Raw genomic sequence first — 19,900 nt, 5'->3', positions numbered from 1 at the left:
ACTTGATGTGCATACTCAATGGATGGTAGTAGCCAGGAATGTTGATCCATAGCCAAAAGCTGTGTGGTTTTGACTTGCAAGACAAGAGATGCTTGGAGCGCCCTTGTGAAAATGCTGGGATCTGATTGGTAGACGAAGCGGTGCGCTTGACAACCGAAGGGGTTGGGTAGCAGCAGCAGACTCAAGGCAAGAAAGGAAGGAGAAACAAATCGAATCAGGATCGCCGTGACAGCTACGCTTTTTCAACAACATAGAAACAAATCCAGGAGCGTGTTTTCAGCCCATGTATTTTTAGACCAAGGTGCACTTTAAATCGCATTTGGGAGCGTGTTTGTTAATTATGCGTGAGAAGTATCGCCCCCCACCTATCCCGCCTGTGCTGCTAGCGGATGATTCCCTTCTGGAGTTTGACCTGGGGGTGTATTCATTACGCCGTGTGTTGCAAACCGTTTACTCCAAACGCTGTTGAGTTTTGTTTTGTTCTTAAACGAAAGTTGTAGTTCAGTGGTGTCTCGCTTCAAAAAATAAATACGCGGCTGAAAGAAATTGTAACCCCGCGGAATTCACGCCACTTGAGAGCATGGAATAATCGACTATTTGGCTCGTTCCAAACACTTCGCAGACTATTCAGATTGGAATGGCAACTCGTGGAAACAATAACATTAAAATGAACTAGCTAGCTACAACTTCCGTTTATGAATACAACAGATTTTACGTGACGTTGAAGAGCGTTTGGAGTAAACCGTTCCTGTTGCTAAACGTTTTGCAATAGAATTGACGTAATGAATACACCCCTGACTAGCCGTTCTCTTGTCGGCTGGCTGCTTGTCATGATCTGAATCTGTTAGTGGGTTTGGGTGTGCGTTCCTGACAACATTACTCTTCGTGGTATGTAGTTACCAGCTAACATTGGCTGTTAGCTAGCTAGTTAGATAGCTTGCTAATATATCTGAGACAGCTTGTGTTGTCCTGTTATGAAATAAACGACAAGAACAGCTTGGGGTGAAGTAGCTAGCTAGTTATCTAGCAGTTAGCTAGCTAATTTGCTGTGTTTGAACCCCACCCATAGCTGCAGTGCATAGCTTCATAGCTAGCTAGGTAGTTATAGATTGTAAATATATGTTTACTGGAACCCTCCCGTACAAGTAATACTTAGCTCATCCTTTGTTTAGGTGATACGCATAGTTTATTTGCTGTTAAATTGTTGCCGCTGCTGCCGTCATTGTCCCCAGCAGTGCATCTGGCATGATCTGCATGCAACTTGGTTGTTATTTTTCTCTTCTGAATGGCCTGTTATGTTGATTGCCAGATATCTAACAATGATCTTTGTTGACTGCACCAAGGTCTATTTAAAAGCAGAATGATGTAACGTTAGCGTCAGTACGTTTTGAGCAACCACTTGCTTGGACACCTTGTCAACAATGCAGGTTGCAGTGGAACACCAAGATAGGCTAACTAGCTATGTCAATAGTCATGCTAACACCCCATAATAATAAAAAAAAATGTTTAACCTTTATTTAACTAGGCAAGTCAGTTAATAACATTCTTATTTACAATGACGGTCTACCGGGGAACAGTACCGTGTTCAGGGGCCAGAACGACAGATTCGACCCAGCAACCTTTCGGTTACTGGCCCAACGCTCTAGCCACTAGGCTACCTGCCGCCCCAAATTAAATGAACATCAAAGCAATTCTAGTCCATAATGTTTGACTGTTTGTTACTACTTAATTAATAGCACAGCTGTGTGTGTGATTGGATTAACTCTCTACTGCAGACTTTGTACTGACACTGTCCTGCTGCTAATCACAGTAGCCAGAGAGTTGGGGCTTGATTCCATTAGGCACAATTGAGGCTTTTGTCATTTTGTCCACATTAAGTAGGTGCGCAGAGAAGTACCTATATTTCCTGTGCTTGTTTGCAGGAAGGAATTGAAATGAATTATGCTAGACTTCTTGAAAGCCTATTCAAAAACAAGGTCAGTTGTAACAATTGTTGGCCAAACAAAAATATTGGGAACAAAAAAATAATTGGTTGAACACAGTGTGGCAATAACGTGACATTGTTACATTAGAAATTGATGGTTTACCAGACAGCTGGGTCAGATGAAAATATTGGGTTTTCACGGATACAGTATCTTCAACCTAGCTTCCTTTTCCTTTGAAAACCGGATGTGGGGACCTGTTCAGTCGTTTCTTTATGCCCGCTACGCTAGGTTAACCAGACAGATACTAGGCTGCCTTTCTAGGATCACCAAGAGAGCCTCCGTTTGTGGTTTGTATACTCACTCTGAGTTGTGTTGCTGGTCTATGTGTGTGGGTGTGTCAGCCCGTCGTCACCATGGCAGCAGAGGAGATCATCAATGTGAAGGAGGTGGAGATCATCAAGGTGATCCTGGATTTCCTCAACTCCAGGAAACTTCACATCAGCATGCTGGCCCTGGAGAAAGAGAGCGGAGTCATCAACGGACTCTACTCTGACGACATGCTGTTCCTCAGGTACACCTGGGTCGTATTCATTAGGCACCAACAAAAACGAAACGCAAGATTAAAACAGGGAGGGACTACCTGGATTTATCCAACAAGGATCTTTTCATTTTCAGTTGCAAAATGATTTGCTACGGTGTGCCCTAGTGAATATGACCCTGACATTTAATGTTTGGGTCTTACTACATGGCTAGGTTTGGAATGACAAAGGTCTGGCTCGCCCATAGCATATCAGGACACCTCCATAAGTGTTTGCTGCAATACAACAGTTGACAGACTAATTAGACAAGATTGTTGCTGTTCAGCATTCCAAAGCATTTTCATCAACTTCATGCAGGTTTCGTTTTTCAGTCGCATATGAATAGGTCACTGGTTGCTAAACTAATGCTGAAACACTAACAATGTTCAGAAAGTGCAGTATCATTTCCTTTGTTCGTGCAATAATGATCTAGACCTCTTCCATGCTGGATTGGAGTGGACATTTGAATGTCAGCCAGCAGTGTAGACCTCTTTGGCATTCCACTCAGCTGAGTGTGTGAAATGCCTGATGGGATTGGAGTTGGACCCCTTTCACACGGAGGGCCCCCCTGTTACCTGGTGACCATTCACTGCTTGTCTTTCATCTGCCAATAAAAAAACAATCTGTTCTGTTACCGTAAGACATGGCATAGCAGGGAAATCAAATAGAGAACCCTTTGTTTATTTTTGTTCTGTTTTGTTTTTCCTGAAATTATCTGGCTAGTGTGAATAGGCTCAGAGCACGTAATAGGTGTCACAAAGACCAACATTTTACATCAGATGTATTAACTGCTTGGGGCCCGGGGACAATTACCATTATCGTGATACTCGTTAGGATCGTGGAAACAAAACACAAAGCAGATTTAACTTCTTTAGGAAAACAGCCCTAATATTGGAAACAAACATCATTATGTTGTCATCCAGAGTCACATGTATTTATTTTCCAGGCTATAGCACACACTATACAACAGGTTTTTAAAGGACCAAAGAGTTTGGTCTGCTTTGCGTTTTTAATTTTTGCCATGGGAAAAAATATTGCGATACTGGTATCAACCCGGCCCTATAACTGACTCGTTTGTGCATTGTTTATCTCTGTCCAGACAGCTGGTGTTGGATGGGCAGTGGGACGAGGTGCTCCAGTTCATTCAGCCATTGGAGTGCATGGACACGTTTGACAGGAAAAGGTGAGGCATCGATACAACACTAAATTCTGTGGTCAGAAATGAACGTACGTAGTCTTGACTATGCCTGGCCATTTCTGCAGTTAGCAACGCTATTATTGCCTTGTCAAACAACAACACGTTAGCCAACTGACACCCAGGCTAGAATGTTCAGGCAGATACTGGGTTTGAATTACTTTACTGACACGTACATATACTGTAGGATGAGACAACCCAGCACTGGGGCTATATTATATTGTTGTGCTGTCATAGGTTCCGTTACATCGTCCTGAAGCAGAAGTTTCTGGAGGCCCTGTGTGTGAACAACGCCATGTCTGCTGAGGGCGAGCCACAGCATGTGAGTCAACAGACAAAGAATAGCCCCCCACCCCACACACACACACACACACACACACACACACACACACACACACACACACACACACACACACACACACACACTTTGTTCTAGTGTCTGTCTCTGCCCTTACATTTTCCATCTCCCTGTCTTTGTTTGTCTGTCTCCTTTCCTCTGTCTCCTTTCCTCTGTCTCCTTCTGAATGAGCAAACAAATGAGCAATGAATCCTGAAACAGTCCCGCTTTTATTTTTCCATCTAATTATTTTCTATTTCTCGCTGCTTCTTTTTCTCCTAGCCCACACACTTTCCTTGAGCTTTCTCTACCCATCGTCCTATATTAGCTTAGTCACAGACAGTGTAGATGTGAATCCAGCTTGTGTAGCCTGGCTGGATTAGTCTGGGCTCCTCAAGCCAGCTGTGTCTGTGTGTATAAGTGTGTTAGGTTGTCAGCCCAGCTCTTCATGAGTTAGTGTGTAACTGTGTGTGACATGTGAGTCAGATTTAGGTCTAGGTTAGATCTCGGGAACATCTCTTTTGCACATTTATTCAAAGCAGTTGAAAGCAACACAGACCTGTTCTTATTTCTGAGGTTTCTCCTTGGACGTGATAGAGATCTTAGCCCTTCTACCCTGACGTTTAGAATCTAAGGGTGGGTTGCACCAACATGGTTTAAATTAATCTAGGTTTTAAAGTGAACATTTAGATTAGAGGAAGGATTTAATTTAACTAGGATTCATTTAAAATTAGGTTTAAAATTTGGTGCAAGCAAGATTAATAGATAAACCTTAATTTAACCCAGTTTAAGAGATAATCCATGTTGGTGCAACCCAACCTAAGCCTCAGAGAGCGATAACAGGTAGCTGCTTTTCTACAGGATCTACAGACATTCTGGGTTTATATGTTCGAAACATACTTTTTCATCCCCCCTCTGTCTCTGAGGGAATGTTGAGTCTGGAGGGAATGGGGATGGTATTGCTACATTGCCTCTAGAAATGAATAAATATGATCAAAGCGTTTTCTTTATTTATTGCAAACCTTCTAGAGTGTATCAAAGTCCTGCTACATGTGAGAGCGTAACATGAGCGAATCTGATGTGGCCCAAAATCCACTCTTTCTTTCTCTCCCCTCTACCGCTCTCTCTCTCTCTCCTCCCTTCATCCCTCTCTCCCTCAGTTGGAGTTCACCATGCAGGAGGCGGTGAAGTGTCTTCATGCCCTGGAGGAGTTCTGTCCGTCTAAAGATGACTACAGCAAGCTATGTCTGCTCCTCACCCTGCCTCGTCTCACCAACCACGCTGAGTTCAAGGCATGACACATTTTTATATTTATGGCACACTATATTATAATAATATATATTATTATGATTATTATTTTATGGCATCTGACCTTCTGAATCGTACTGTTATTCTAGCACAGTTGATTGATTCGAATACTTACTTTGAAGAAGGTTAGGTAACAGTTTACTGAAAGCAGGTGTCAAAAGGAATGGAACTCTAGTCACTTAAATAATGTTTACATATCTTGCATTACTCATCTCATATGCATATACTGTTTTCTATACTATTCTACGGTATATTAGTCCGTTCCGCTCTGACATCGCTCGTCCATATGTATAGTCTTAATTAATTCCTACTTAGATTTGTGTGTAATGGGTATATGTTGTGTAACTTGTTAGATATTACTGCACTGTCGGAGCTAGAAGCACAAGCATTTCGCTACACCCGCAATAACATCTGCTAATCACGTGTACATGACCAATAAACTTTGATTTGAAAAGGCATTACTACATTGTTCATTGTTCTAAGCATGTATGAGCGCTTACGGTTTATTATTCTCTCATAATGCTCTATCTGATGTACTTCAATGCGGCAGTTTTCAAACCATCACAAAATGGATCGCTCTGAGAGAACACCGAGCCATTTCAAAGGTGTCATCGTGTTTTGGGTTTTAGCTAAATGACTAAACGGTATAACGTTTCCCCTCCAGGACTGGAACCCCAGCACGGCGCGGGTGCACTGTTTCGAGGAGGCGTGCACCATGGTGTCAGAGTTCATCCCTGCTGACAGGAAGCTGAGCGAGGCGGGGTTCAGGGCCTCAGGGAACCGCCTCTTCCAGCTCCTCATTAAAGGCGTTCTGTATGAGTGCTGCGTCGAGTTCTGCCAGGTACTTACGAAGTACCTATACGATTCTATCGATGGCTTGATATTACTGTTATAGTTGAATATGATGTTATGATTTCATTGCTCGCTTGATTTATATGAATTAGTCATTGATTCATTCAATGCTTGATTGGCTGATAGATTGATGGATTGACTACCTCTGTGTCCAGAGCAAGGCGACAGGCGAGGAGATCACGGAGGGCGAGGTGCTCCTAGGGGTGGACATGCTGTGTGGGAATGGCTGTGACGACCTGGACCTGTCCTTACTCTCCTGGATGCAGAACCTGTCCCACAGCGTCTTCTCCTGTGCCTTCGAGCAGAAGCTGCTCCAGATCCACGTGGACCGCCTGGTCAAGCCCGCCAAGGCCGGCTACGCAGACCTCCTCACCCCGCTAATCAGCAAGCTGTCCCCCTACCCCTCCTCGCCCCTCCGCCGCCCCCAATCCGCCGACGCCTACATGTCCCGCTCCCTGAACCCGGCCCTGGACGGGCTGTCCTATGGTCTGTCTGGCCAGGAGAAGAGGGGCCCAGGGGGGGACACGGCGGGGGGGAAGGGGGTGTCCCCCATGTCTCATTCCTTCGCTAACTACCACACGGGGGGCCAGAGTCTGAGCAGGAGTCTGATGCTGGAGAGCTCCGACTGCCACAGCATCTTTGAGGAGTCGCCTGAGAGGTGAGAGGAGGATGGGTTGGATTCATGTAGCGCTTTTCAATATGGAGGTCTAAAAGGGTTTTCCACTGTAAGTGGGGAATTTAACTCATCTACCGTTAATGTGTAGTACCCACCTGGGTGATGCGCTCTACCTAGTCATTTTCCCCTCTAGAATAATCCCCAAACATTGGCTAAGGAGGCCAAGTAATTACATGAATTAACCTGTTTGATTTAGCCCAGACACTGGAGTAGCCTGTTGATTAGCCTGCGTGGTAGAAAACACTTGAGACTGTACTGTTGAAGGAGAAGCTCAGTGATTATCTTGAAGTTTTCTACTGCTCAATAACACCCACTTATGCGGACACTGTGACAGTAGGGAGTAGCTGAGTGACAGTAGGGAGTAGCTGAGTGACAGTAGGGCGTAGCTGAGTGACAGTAGGGCGTAGCTGAGTGACAGTAGGGATGATCTGAGTTGTGTCTGGTACATCTGTTTGTACTCTGCAACCCTCTCTCTGCACTTGCATTTCACTGTACCATTTACACCTGCTGTATCCTGTGCACGTGATGAATACACTTGGATTCGATTTTATGTTTTGCTAACTTCATTGCTGTGATTGGTGTTGGCAAGAAAGCACAAACAGATGTGGGACTCAAATCAAATGTTATTTGTCACATGCGGGGGGTAGTGCAGATAGTCTGGGTAGCCATTTGATTAGATGTTCAGGAGTCTTATGGCTTGGGGGTAGAAGCTGTTTAGAAGCCTCTTGGTCCTAGACTTGGCGCTTCGGTACTGCTTGCCATGCGGTAGCAGAGAGAACAGTCTATGACTAGGGTGGCTGGGGTCTTTGACAATTTTTAGGGCCTTCTTCTGACACTGCCTGTATAGAGGTCCTGGATTGCAAAAATCTTGGCCCCAGTGATGTACTGGGACGTACGCACCTCACTCTGTAGTGCCTTGCGGTCGGAGGCCGAGCAGTTGCCATACCAGGCAGTGATGCATCCCGTCAGGATGCTTTCGATGCTGCAGCTGTAAAACCTTTTCAGGATCTGAGGACCCATGACAAATCTTTTCAGTCTCCTGAGGGGGAATAGGTTTTGTTGTGCCCTCTTCAGGACTGTCTTGGTGTGCTTGGACAATGTTAGTTTGTTGGTGATGTGGACGCCAAGGAACTTGAAGCTCTCAACCTGCTCCACTACAGCCCTGTCGATGAGAATGGGGGTGTGCTCGGTCCTCCATTTCCTGTAGTCCACAATCATCTCCTTTGTCTTGGTCACGTTGAGGGAGAGGTTGTTGTCTGGCACCACCCGGTCAGATCTCTGACCTCCTCCCAATAGGCTGTTTTGTTGGTGATCACTGTTGTGTCATCGGCAAACTTAATGGTGGTGTTGGAGTCGTGCCTGGCCGTGCAGTCATGGGTGAACATGGAGTACAGGAGGGGACTGAGCACGCACCCCTGAGGGGACTCTGTGTTGAGGATCAGCGTGGCAGATGTGTTGTTACCTACCCTTACCACCTGGGGGTGGCCCGTCAGGAAATCAAGGATCCAGTTGCAGAGGAAGGTGTTTAGTCCCAGGGTCCTTAGCTTAGTGGTGAGCTTTGTGGGCACTATGGTGTTGTACGCTGAGCTGTAGACAATGAATAGCATTCTCACATAGGTGTTCCTTTTGTCCAGGTGGGAAAGGGCAGTGTGGAGTGCAATAGAGATGGCATCATCTGTGGATTTGTTGGGGCGGTATGCAAATTTGAGTGTGTCTTGCACCACCAGGAGCTCCACCTCTGGATGAGCGTTTTCTTGTTTGCTTATGGCGGTATACAGCTCATTGAGTGCGGTTTTAGTGCCAGCATCGATCTGTGGTGGTATGTAGACAGTTACGAAAAATACAGATAAACTCTCTAGGTAGATAGTGTGGTCTACAGCTTATCATGAGATACTCTACCTCAGGTGAGCAAAACCTCGAGACTTCCTTAGATATCGTGCACCAGCTGTTGTTTACAAATATACATAGACCGCCACCCCTTGTCTTACCAGAGGCTAGTCAGGTAGTCCATAGAGCAGTAGTTAATGTAGTCTCTCTGGTTCTTCTTCCTAGCTCCAGGACGGACACGCCCGTGGATAAGATGATGAGTTCGGGCACCCTGCGCCCTGACTCCGCCCCTGGAGAGGATGCCCCGTCACCAGGCTCTGCACAGAGGAACGAGGTAAAACACCTGATGGAGGAGAGGAAGATGAGATGTAACCAGGTCTGTCTTGCAAAATATACAGATTTCTAGAAAATACATTTGAAGTCGGAAGTTTACATGCACTTAGATTGGAGTCATTAAAACTTGTTTTTCAACCCCTCCACAAATTTCTTGTTAACAAACTATAGTTTTGGCAAGTTGGTTAAGACATCTACTTTGTGCATGACACAAGTAATTTTTCCAACAATTGTTTACAGACAGATTATTTCACTTATAATTCACGGTATCACAATTCCAGTGGGTCAGAAGTTTACATACACTAAGTTGACTGTACCTTTAAACAGCTTGGAAAATTCCAGAAAATGATGTCATTGCTTCTGATAGGCTAATTGACATCATTTGAGTCAATTGGAGGTGTACCTGTGGATGTATTTCAAGGCCTACCTTCCAACTCAGTGCCTCTTTGCTTGACATCATGGGAAACTCTAAAGAAATCAGCCATGACCTCAGAAAAACAATTGTAGACCTCCACAAGTCTGGTTCATCCTTGGGAGCAATTTCCAAACGCATGAAGGTACCACGTTAATCTATACAAACAATAGTACGTAAGTATAAACACCATGGGACCACGCAGCCATCATACGGCTCAGGAAGGAGACGCGTTCTGTCTCCTAGAGATGAACGTACTTTGGTGCAAATCGATCCCAGAACAACAGCAAAGGACCTTGTGAAGATGCTGGAGGAAACAGGTACAAAAGTATCTATATCCACAGTAAAACGAGTCCTATATCGACATAACCTGAAAGGCCGCTCAGCAAGGAAGAAGCCACTGCTCCAAAACCGCCATAAAAAAGCCAGACTACGGTTTGCAACTGCACATAGGGACAAAGATCGTACTTTTTGGAGAAATTTCCTCTGGTCTGATGAAAGAAAAATAGAACTGTTTGGCCATAATGACCATCGTTATGTTTGGAGGAAAAAGGGGGAGGCTTGCAAGCCGAAGAACACCATCCCAACCGTGAAGCACGGGGCTGGCAGCATCATGTTGTGGGGGTGCTTTGCTGCAGGAGGGACTGGTGCACTTCACAAAATAGATGTCATCATGAGGTAGGAAAATTATGTAGATATATTGAAGCAACATCTCAAGACATCAATCAGGAAGTTAAAGCTTGGTTGCAAATGTGTCTTCCAAATGGACATTGACCCCAAGCATGCTTCCAAAGTTGTGGCAAAATGGCTTAAGGACAACACAGTCAAGGTATTGGAGTGGCCATCACAAACCCCTGACCTCAATCCTATAGAAAATGTGTGGGCAGAACTGAAAAAGCGTGTGCGAGCAAGGAGGCCTACAAACCGGACTCAGTTACACCAGCTCTGTCAGGAGGAATGGGCCAAAATTCACCCAATTTATTGTGGGAAGCTTGTGGAAGGCTACCCAAAATATATGACCCAAGTTAAACAATTTAAAGGCAATGCTACCAAACACTCAATTAGTATATGTAAACTTCTGACCCACTGGGAATGTGATGAAAGAAATAAAAGCTGAAATAAATAATTATATTATTTTGACTTTTCACGCTCTTAAAATAAAGCGGTGATCCTAACTGACCTGAGACAGGGAATTCTTCCTAGGAATAAATGTCAGGAATTGCACTGTAAGTGCATGAGATGGAAACAATTTTTACCCAGTTCCAACAAACTCTGGAGTCGTCTTCTCTGCTGATGTGTATGGATTGGGGTTGTGCATTGTGGAGAGGATTACTTTCAAAGATGGTGGCCTTCTCCCTCAGTCTAAATATAGGCCGGACTTAGAGATGAATGTGTGTGTGTGAGAGAGACACACTGAGTCATCGACCGTCTGGGGCTTACAGGGCCTGAATTACAGCCAAGAGACATGTCACCTGCCCTGCTCTTTCTCTCTCTCTCTCTCTATCTCTCTCTCGTCCTCTCACATGAGTTACAGTACAGCCCAAAGGACACTAGTCCCCTGACTCCACTCCAACTCTAGCCTTCGAAGAGATCAGACTGTGTGAATTAACAGCCCTGCTCTGCCATGTCACCTGGGAGACTGATCAACTGACCAGGAGCAGAATGGGAAATTAGACTGTGTGATTTCACTTTCAGATGAGACTCTGGTTTGTGGGTCCCTCTGCCACACTGTGTGTGTGTGTGGTTATTGGATTTCACACTGGCTGTGGTCCATGTATCAACGAGGGTGAGGGATGGCAATGCATGTCATGAACGGCTTATTTCTTCCAACCCTCTCTCTCTTTCCCTCGGGATCTCCCTCATCTTTGGCACGCTGGCCCCTGGTCAGTGTGTAAGTTAATGCCTGTCAGATGGGCACTGCAGAGGGCACCGTAAGGGAAGTTGTCTGTCCTCAGGCCTATGACACACCGTCTTTTCCCTCTCTCTCTGAAGTTACAGAGGGAAGGGGTGTGGGGTCAATGCTGGCTTTGAATGTGAATGGCAGTATGCAAGAAGTTGGCTGTACTTCAAACAATTATGAATTTGGTTTATTTTAGTATGGTGTGTGTGTGTGACTACTGAGAAGTTGGGAGGGTTTTACCAGCAGTGTGTGTCGGTGTATGTACAGTGCATTCGGAAAGTATTCAGACCCCTTGACTTTTTCCCCGCGTGTTATTACGTTACAGCCTTATTCTAAAATGGATGAAATAAAAATTGTTCTCATCAATTTACACACAATACCACATAATGACAAAGTGAAAACCGGTTGTACGTGTGACGTTATGTTCACTGTGTGTGTGTCTTACCACCTCAGCTGCATGACTCAACAGAGAAGTTTGAGGAGTTTTACCGCCAGCGTCTGAGAGTGCAGCAGCACCTGGAGCAGAAGCAGCAGCAGAGACAACTCTACCAGCAGATGCTTCTGGAGGGAGGGGTACAACACAGTGACCAGCCAGCCCCCGGGACAGACGCCACACAGCACAGCCTCACTGAGACGTTCCTCAACAGGTTAGCGATTGGAATGTGGACACACACACACACACACACACCCTGACACACACAGCACAGGACTTCAGGTCGTCAACAGGTCAGATCACCCATGACTGCACAGCACAAAGTCTGAAACCAACATAACAAACATGAGGTTGCCTTGATTGTCTGTGGTTTGATGAGTTGCCATTTTGTCCTAAACCTTGTAATGACTCTCCTGTTGGACTGCTCTATCTGTGGCAGACCACATTCTGTCAGATGTTAAATGATGTCATGTAGTTCATGTGACGAATGGAATAAGGGTTTGGAATAAGGGTTGTTGCTAAACATATTGTTTAAATCAAGCACGATTGCCTCAGCCATTTGCAAAAAAAACAAAACTTGGCCGATTTTAGAACACACAGACCCCTCCCTGTACAGCCCATGGCTTCGGCATAACACGAGGCAATGGAAAGACACGTGTTAAATCCCCAAAATGCAGGACAGTCTGGGTTCAGCGTGACACAAAAATATGGGAACATTTTGAATCTAGTTAAAATAGGAAAGGACAAAGAAAGATCCCAAGAGAACTGTGGAGACACTAAGGATGTCATTATGCCCTGACCTTATAAATAATGCAGGGTGGGGGGGGGGGAGAAGGGTTAGATAGGGAGAGATCAAAAGGGCTTTGTCCTACTGATGCACACCGCAGTCTAGAAGGGAGGGCATTAGTGATGGGTCGTTGGCGAACAATCCGATCTTTTTGGTGATCGCCTGGAACCGAATCGCATCTGTGAATGCGCCGTTCATTAGGCTCCCCGATTTGAATACTGCTTCTTGAGCCCCAAACAGCGGTGATCTGTCGGTAAGTTCTAGAAACATGAAGGTGGTTATTCCTCACTGCAGGAACAACGGGAAGAGGAGTGCAAAATGGTGTGTTAAAAAAAAGAAAACGGCCTTTTTATTGCAAGAGATGTAATTTTGTCAGGTAAAATGTATTCGAACTCAGGTATACAATCTGACATAATGGTAGGCAACCTTTTTCTGCTTACATTAGAAATGTGCTATTTTTCAGTTTTTTTTAGTTTTTTTTTTACTACTGAACGAAGAGTCGTTTCGGAGCCAAATGAACAGCTAATTTAGATGAGCAGAGCCAAAAGGTTTGGACTGCCAATCACTGGAGAGCATGACCTGACCCTATGATGTCATCTCGACTATAGTGAAACCACAGGTCAATGAGAGAATCTAGCCTCAGCCTGGCTGGTTCAAAGCCTGGATGTGACTGTTGTATTGTCCTGTTGGACAAAACTGCTGACTAATGCTTAGAGATACAGATGACTTGACATACTGGTGTTTTTCTCAGTAACAGGTTCTGAAAGGGGACGTTGGTTTGTGTGTGTTGGGGGGAGGTGATGGTGGTGTTGCAGGTTGGTGATGATTAATGATTGGGTGTATAGTGGAGCTGAGTCTGGTACCCCAGATGGAGCAGGGTGTGCCTAGGGGTTGGGGGGGGGGAGTGGAGGAAGCCACAAGGGACCCCTTATTGTCACCCCCCCCCCCCGCCTGCTGCTCCTCTCTGTTCTTTATGAACGGTCTTTAATGTCCTGAGCACCAGCTGCTCCTGTGGTACCTGCTCCGTGTGTCTCTGGAGCAGAGCCAGACTCCGACTGTCATCATCCAACATATTTAAATGACTGACACTATTAAAAAGACAGAGGTGTCTCTGGCTCTCTCCTGTCTGTGTATTAACCTGTGTGTTCTGTCTACCCAGGTCTATTCAGAAGCTGGAGGAGTTGAACGTTGGGATGGAGAGTCTCGAGGAGGATGTCCAGTCTCTGGCCCAGCAGTGCAATGGTACGGGCCCCTCTCCCGAGAACAGCAATATCGGTGACCCCGTAGGCTTGACCCCTGACCCCGCCGTGACCCTGACCCCCGAGCAGGGCCAGCCCCATGGAGGAGGGGTGGTCAGCAGCACCCCACAACGCACCGCAGCGGGTCGGGGGGTACCCCCACCGAACGAATCCCCCGTGGTCTCCCAGAGGTGAGCTACGGGTGTGTGTGTGTGATACACACACGTCTGTATGGCAGGTTTGTATACATTTTGTTGATGTGTGTGTCTTTGTGTACATACACGGGGTAATGTACTAATGTGTTGTATCTGTGTGTGGTCTAGTCCTCAAGTAGCCGGACAGCCTTCCGCATTAGACGACTCACCAGGAGCCCTAACCCGGAGTAAGGAGGTAGGTTCCTATCCCCTTCTCTTTCGTACGTACACACACACAGTCTGTCTAACCTCCCACTGTAGGCTTAGTACAACTCTTTAGGAGTGAGAGGCATTGGGGCGGCAGGTATCCTAGTGGTTAGAGCATTGGGCCAGTAACCGAAAATAAGAATTTGTTCTTAACAGACTTCCCTAGTTAAGTAAATCTTTTTTTTTTTAAAGAGTATCAATTCAGTGTATCCACTGAGGTCATACACAGTAATCCTAGATTATGCACTGTGATGAGTGGAGATTGAATCCATCAGATTATAGTTAGACCGGCAGCGATAAAGGGTATTCCATGTTGGCATGAGCTGTTGGCTCTATTTCAGAATAATGGCATAGAAGATCAACCCAGATTACACTGGTAATTATGTTAAACCCATTGCCCTTGTATATGTGCGGGCAGTTCTGTGTGTGTGTATGTGAAAGACATTGTAAAAAATAGTTTTTATTATTTTATTTAACCTTTATTTAACCGTCAGTTAAGAACAAATTCTTATTTACAATGACGGCCTACACCGGTCAAACCCGGACGACTCTGGACCAATTGTGCCCCGCCCTGTGGGACTCCCAATCACGGTCGGATGTGATACAGCCTGGACCTTCTTAATCTGGATCTGGATACCCCAGATGCACCGCTCTGCTGACGGGCTAAAAAGCACTTGCCTGGGTCAAGTGGGAGATCTTCATTCTCATCCCGAATGTTTGTTTGTGTGTGTTGCAGGGGGACAACGGGGACAAGCCCAAGGCCCTGTTTGTAGCTGTGAACACCCTGGAGGACACTCAGGCAGTGCGCGCTGTAGCCTTCCACCCCACGGGGGCGCTGTACGCTGTCGGTTCCAACTCTAAGACGCTACGCGTGTGTGCCTACCCAGATGCACCGCTGGACACCAGGTAACACACACACACAGCCTAAAAACTAATAATTCCTGAAATTGTTGATATCTACTGTTCAATTCCTTTGCGAGGTATTCCGCTGTAATGAGACTAAGCTTTTATCTCTCTCCGCTCGCTCTCTCTCACTCAACCCCTTTCCTTCCCTCAGTGGGGTGTCGGGTATGACCAAGCAGCCGGAGGTTCGTTTTAAGAGGAATAAGCACCATAAAGGTTCTATCTACTGTGTGGCCTGGAGTCACTGTGGAAAGCTACTAGCCACCGGCTCCAATGACAAATACGTCAAAGTCCTGCCCTTCAGTGCCGAGACCTGCAACGCCACAGGTAAACTCAATACAGAGTTTCAAATCCGTTAGAAATCCATTCGATTCAAAGGTTGGGAATCTATAACATTTAAATCCACTCTATACTCGCGTTGGGGTCAATTCAGTTTAAATCCTGAAATGTAATTCATCTCCTGAAATGACTGAATTAAATTGGAATTTACTCAATATACACCTGACAATGAAAGTTCCAGTTCTCTTGATTTCAGTTCGGTACTCTCGCTCTCGCTCGCTCGCTCTCACTCACTCACTCACTCACTCACTCACTCTCTCTCAGGTCCAGACCTTGAGTTCAGTATGCATGATGGGACCGTCAGAGACCTGGCGTTCATGGAGGGACCAGAGAGTGGAGGGGCCATCCTGATCAGTGCCGGAGCCGGAGACTGTAACATCTACACTACTGACTGTCAGAGAGGACAGGGCCTACACGCTCTCAGTGGACACACAGGTACACACACACAAACACTCATTTTTGCATTGCACTCATGTACTACTTAGTTAATCATTGTTATTCCTAAATGGGAAAATAAAGTCTTCCGTGCGATGTGAGACTGATGGGTCCGTATGTTTATCCTCAGGTCACGTTCTGTCTCTGTATACGTGGGGAGGGTGGATGATAGCGTCAGGCTCTCAGGACAAGACTGTGAGGTTCTGGGACCTGAGAATACCCACTTGTGTTAGAGTGGTGGGCACTGCCTTCCATGGATCAGGTTGGTACTGCTACCCTACACACGAAAAAACAGACCCACACGCATTTATGACACCTACTTAGTAGTCTCTCTCCCTCTTCCCCCTCCGTCTAATATTACATTTTTTATTTTCTCTCCCCCTCTCAGGCAGTCCCGTTGCCTCGGTAGCGGTTGACCCTAGCGGTCGTCTCCTAGCGACGGGACAGGAGGACAGCGGCTGTATGCTCTATGACATCAGAGGGGGACGCGTTGTGCAGACGTACCGGCCCCACTCCAGCGACGTGCGCTCCGTTAGGTTCTCCCCCGGGGCACACTACCTGCTCACTGGTTCCTACGACACCAAGGTCATGATCAGCAACCTGCAAGGTAAGGAAGACATCTAGGGAAGATCTCAATTGCCTACTCCTCACTCCTCGTTTCCTTCTCAGTGCCCGTTGGAGGAGAAGGTCACAGGGAAGGGACCGCCGGCTTTCTCACCCAATGGGTTTTGAGAAGGAGACAAAAAGAGGGCACGAGGAGTATGCAATTGAGTTCTTCCCCTTGTCACTGAATAGTCTGATGGGTGTGTTGTTCAACTGTGTAATTGTTAGTTGTGTAACTGCGCGTTAGTAGTTTTACCGAAGCACAAAGAAGCTAGTGAAGTATTTTATTTGTTTAAGCTGCTATCAATGACTTGGACTCAGAAGTCATTTGTGCCCTTTGTACTCACAATATATTGAAATGTGTGTTTGTCTCTGTAGGTGACTTGACGAAGCCGTTGCCCCTGACTCTGGTAGGGGAGCACGGTGACAAGGTGATCCAGTGCAGGTGGCACACACACGACCTGTCCTTCCTCTCCTCCTCCGCTGACCGCACCGTCACACTCTGGACACACAACACCTAACACACACACACAACCTGTCCTTCCTCTCCTCCTCCGCTGACCGCACCGTCACACTCTGGACACACAACACCTAACAGACACACACTCACACAACACAACCCGTAAAACACACAAACCCTAACACACACATAGCTCGCGAACACACACAAATATAGACACACAAACACAACCCCTAAGTCACATATAGTGGACATGCGTAACCCGTGATACACAACCTGGACACACATATGCACCCTTTACTTACACTCTTTTCCCTCTTGCAACAAACAGGACAGTTTGTCCCGCTGTACATTTGGTTGTGTGGCTGTCTGTGGGTATCTTTTGGCTGTATTTAGGTTTGATTTCGTATCCTGCTCAGCTCCCCTCAACATCACTGCTTCTGTGAACAACTCTCACTTTAGCAAATGCATCCCCTAGTTGTGTGTGTGAGTGAAATGGGGAGAGTGGAAAAAGTGCACCAACTGACCCTCCCCTTCGCTCTATCACTCCATTCCTCCACTCATCCCATGACTCTTCACATTTTCATCTACAAATGGTACATCTACTCCATCATGTTTTGAATAAGGAGAGGGATGTTTTGCTTTAGTGCATTGTCTCATATGGTGCCTTGAGTTATCCAGTCTCCCAATACAGAAACCCATGTGGGTCCTTCTCCATTTCAGGGTCAAAAAGTTGTACGTTTTCTGTGAGCTCTTTTCAAGAACAAATTGACATTCCTAATTAGTTTGCACGGTCAGTGTTTTTGTCGCAGCGTGTGTTACTACGCTGCTATTAGTTGAGAAGAAACCAAGGCAACGATGTTGCGATCTAAACTGCTGACAATATATCAGGTGCTCCTTGCCGGAGTTGTAATCTGTTGCATTGGTCGATCAATTAGCTATCGGTTGCTTAGCTGTTGTCAATACTACTACTGTGGGAGTTTCTGATGTCTAACGTTGCCGTGCAAGTCTGCCCGCCGCATTTCTGCTTCAGGCTTTGTAAATATCGGAAACAAAAATGTGTACATTTGCTTGTACGTTTTTAATGTTGAATCAGTGTTTGGTGCAAAATGCTGTCTTCAGACAGTTGTTATGGTGTTTTTTTGCTACGGCTTGCCTGCAAATAGGAAATGATAAAATAGTTGTTTTATATCGACATGGAAGGGAATAACAGATCTACTTTTTGGCTTGGCCAGCTTCAGCGTACGGTTAAGCAACCCTCCCTGTGTAGTGTAGCTTTGCTTTCATCTGCAATGTTACTGGTTGCCACCTAGATGGCAGGCTCTGCCTATTTCGAAAGGGAGTAACTTATAGCACAATATCTTATCAAATTATAAACCCGTATTGACGGTGTTTTGCGTTTCTTACTTTCAGTTTCTGTATTTTGCACTTTGGCACTAGACCCACCATTTAATACCGTTTTGTTTGATTTGTCAAAAAATCAGGCTTGAGTTTTAGGCTTTGTTCTTTGTGTACAGATTCTCATTTTAAATTAAAAGGCCAAACTAATAAATAGATGTATTTATTTATCTTTTATTTTAAAATTGTATTGTAATATAGGCATCCTTTTCTGTTGATATGAAATTAGATAGTGTTTCCGGTATGTAGCTTTTCTAAACCTTGTTTTAAGTGACTAAGAGAAATGAATAGAGCTTATTGAAGTGTGATCGCTGCTGTGGTATCTAAATAAAATCCTCTTTGACATTTCATACTGAACTTGTGTGATCTGTGATGTCCTTCGTAATACAGTGAAATCATGATATCATAAACTCAGCAAAAAAAGAAATGTCCCTTTTTCAGGACCCTGTCTTTTAAAGATAATTTGTAAAAATCCAAATAACTTCACAGATCTTCATTGTAAAGGGTTTAAACACTGTTTCCCATGCTTGTTCAATGAACCATAAACAATTAATGAACATGCACCTGTGGAACGGTCATTAAGACACTAACAGCTTACAGACGGTAGGCAATTAAGGTCACAGTTATGAAAACGTAGGACATTAAAGGAGCCTTTCTACTGACTGAAAAACACCAAAAGAAAGATGCCCAGCTTCCCTGCTCATCTGCGAGAACGTGCCTTAGGCATTCTGCAAGGATGCATGAGGACTTCTGAGGACTGCAGATGTGGCCAGGGCAATAAATTGCAATGTCCGTACTGCGATACGCCTAAGACAGCGCTACAGGGAGACAGGATGGACAGTTGATCGTCCTCGCAGTGGCAGACCACGTGTAACAACACCTGCACAGGATCGGTACATCCGAACATCACACCTGCGGGACAGGTACAGGATGGTAACAGCTGCCCGAGTTATACCAGGAACACACAATCCCTCCATCAGTGCTCAGACTGTCCGCAATAGGCTGAGAGAGGCTAGACTGAGGGCTTGTAGGCCTGTTGTAAGGCAGGTCCTCACCAGACGTCAATGGCAACAATGTTGCCTATGGGCACAAACCCACCGTTGCTGGACCAGACAGGACTGGAAAAAAGTGCTTTCCACTGATTTTGTCTCACCAGGGGTGATGGTCGGATTTGCGTTTATCGTCGAAAGAATGAGCGTTACACCGAGGCCTGTACTCTGGAGCGGGATCGAGGTGGAGGGTCCGTCATGGTCTGGGGCGGTGTGTCACAGCATCATCGGACTGAGCTTGTTGTCATGTCAGGCAATCTCAACACTGTGTGTTCCAGGGAAGACCTCCTCATCCCATTGTGCATGTCTGGGACGTGTTGTATCGGAGGGGAGGGCTAGGGCCATTCCCCCCAGAAATGTCCGGGAACTTGCAGGTGCCTTGGTGGAAGTGTGGGGTAACATCTCACAGCAAGAACTGGCAAATCTGGGACAGCCCATGAGGAGGAGATGCACTGCAGTACTTAGTATCTGATGTGGCCACCAGCTGCATTGACTGTTACTTTTGATTTTG

General features: G+C 45.8%; 1 protein-coding gene across 2 annotated transcripts; it reads left to right on the top strand.

Annotated features, from left to right (window-relative positions):
- Positions 1–186: 186 nt before the first annotated feature.
- On the top strand, positions 187–18,688 carry LOC111958119 (WD repeat-containing protein 47). Of its 2 annotated transcripts, none has more exons than XM_023979301.2 (17): positions 187–301; positions 2,327–2,496; positions 3,603–3,686; positions 3,936–4,020; positions 5,196–5,327; positions 6,008–6,184; positions 6,351–6,853; positions 8,924–9,032; positions 11,797–11,990; positions 13,723–13,992; positions 14,125–14,191; positions 14,939–15,108; positions 15,260–15,432; positions 15,709–15,879; positions 16,010–16,141; positions 16,268–16,486; positions 16,861–18,688. In XM_023979301.2, the coding sequence occupies exons 2-17, from the start codon at positions 2,339–2,341 to the stop codon at positions 17,001–17,003; spliced, it is 2,787 nt and encodes a 928-aa protein (XP_023835069.1). In that variant the 5' UTR covers positions 187–301; positions 2,327–2,338; the 3' UTR covers positions 17,004–18,688. The 2 variants fall into 2 exon arrangements, with proteins under 2 accessions (XP_023835069.1, XP_023835067.1); XM_023979299.2 differs by lacking the exon at positions 187–301 and adding an exon at positions 505–888.
- Positions 18,689–19,900: the final 1,212 nt, after the last annotated feature.

The sequence above is a fragment of the Salvelinus sp. IW2-2015 genome, linkage group LG33 (genome assembly GCF_002910315.2).
Source record: "Salvelinus sp. IW2-2015 linkage group LG33, ASM291031v2, whole genome shotgun sequence".
In the NCBI taxonomy this organism is placed as follows: Eukaryota; Metazoa; Chordata; class Actinopteri; order Salmoniformes; family Salmonidae; genus Salvelinus; species Salvelinus sp. IW2-2015.
Note: the sequence above shows the minus strand (reverse complement) of the source record. Positions and strands in the feature narration are given on the sequence as shown.

Coding starts and splice junctions, on each gene's coding strand:
- LOC111958119 (XM_023979301.2), top strand. CDS start 2,339: ATGGCAGCAGAGGAGATCATCAATGTGAAGGAGGTGGAGATCATCAAG. Junction 3,687..3,935: donor GACACGTTTGACAGGAAAAG/GTGAGGCATCGA, acceptor GTGCTGTCATAG/GTTCCGTTACATCGTCCTGA. Junction 4,021..5,195: donor CTGAGGGCGAGCCACAGCAT/GTGAGTCAACAG, acceptor TCTCTCCCTCAG/TTGGAGTTCACCATGCAGGA.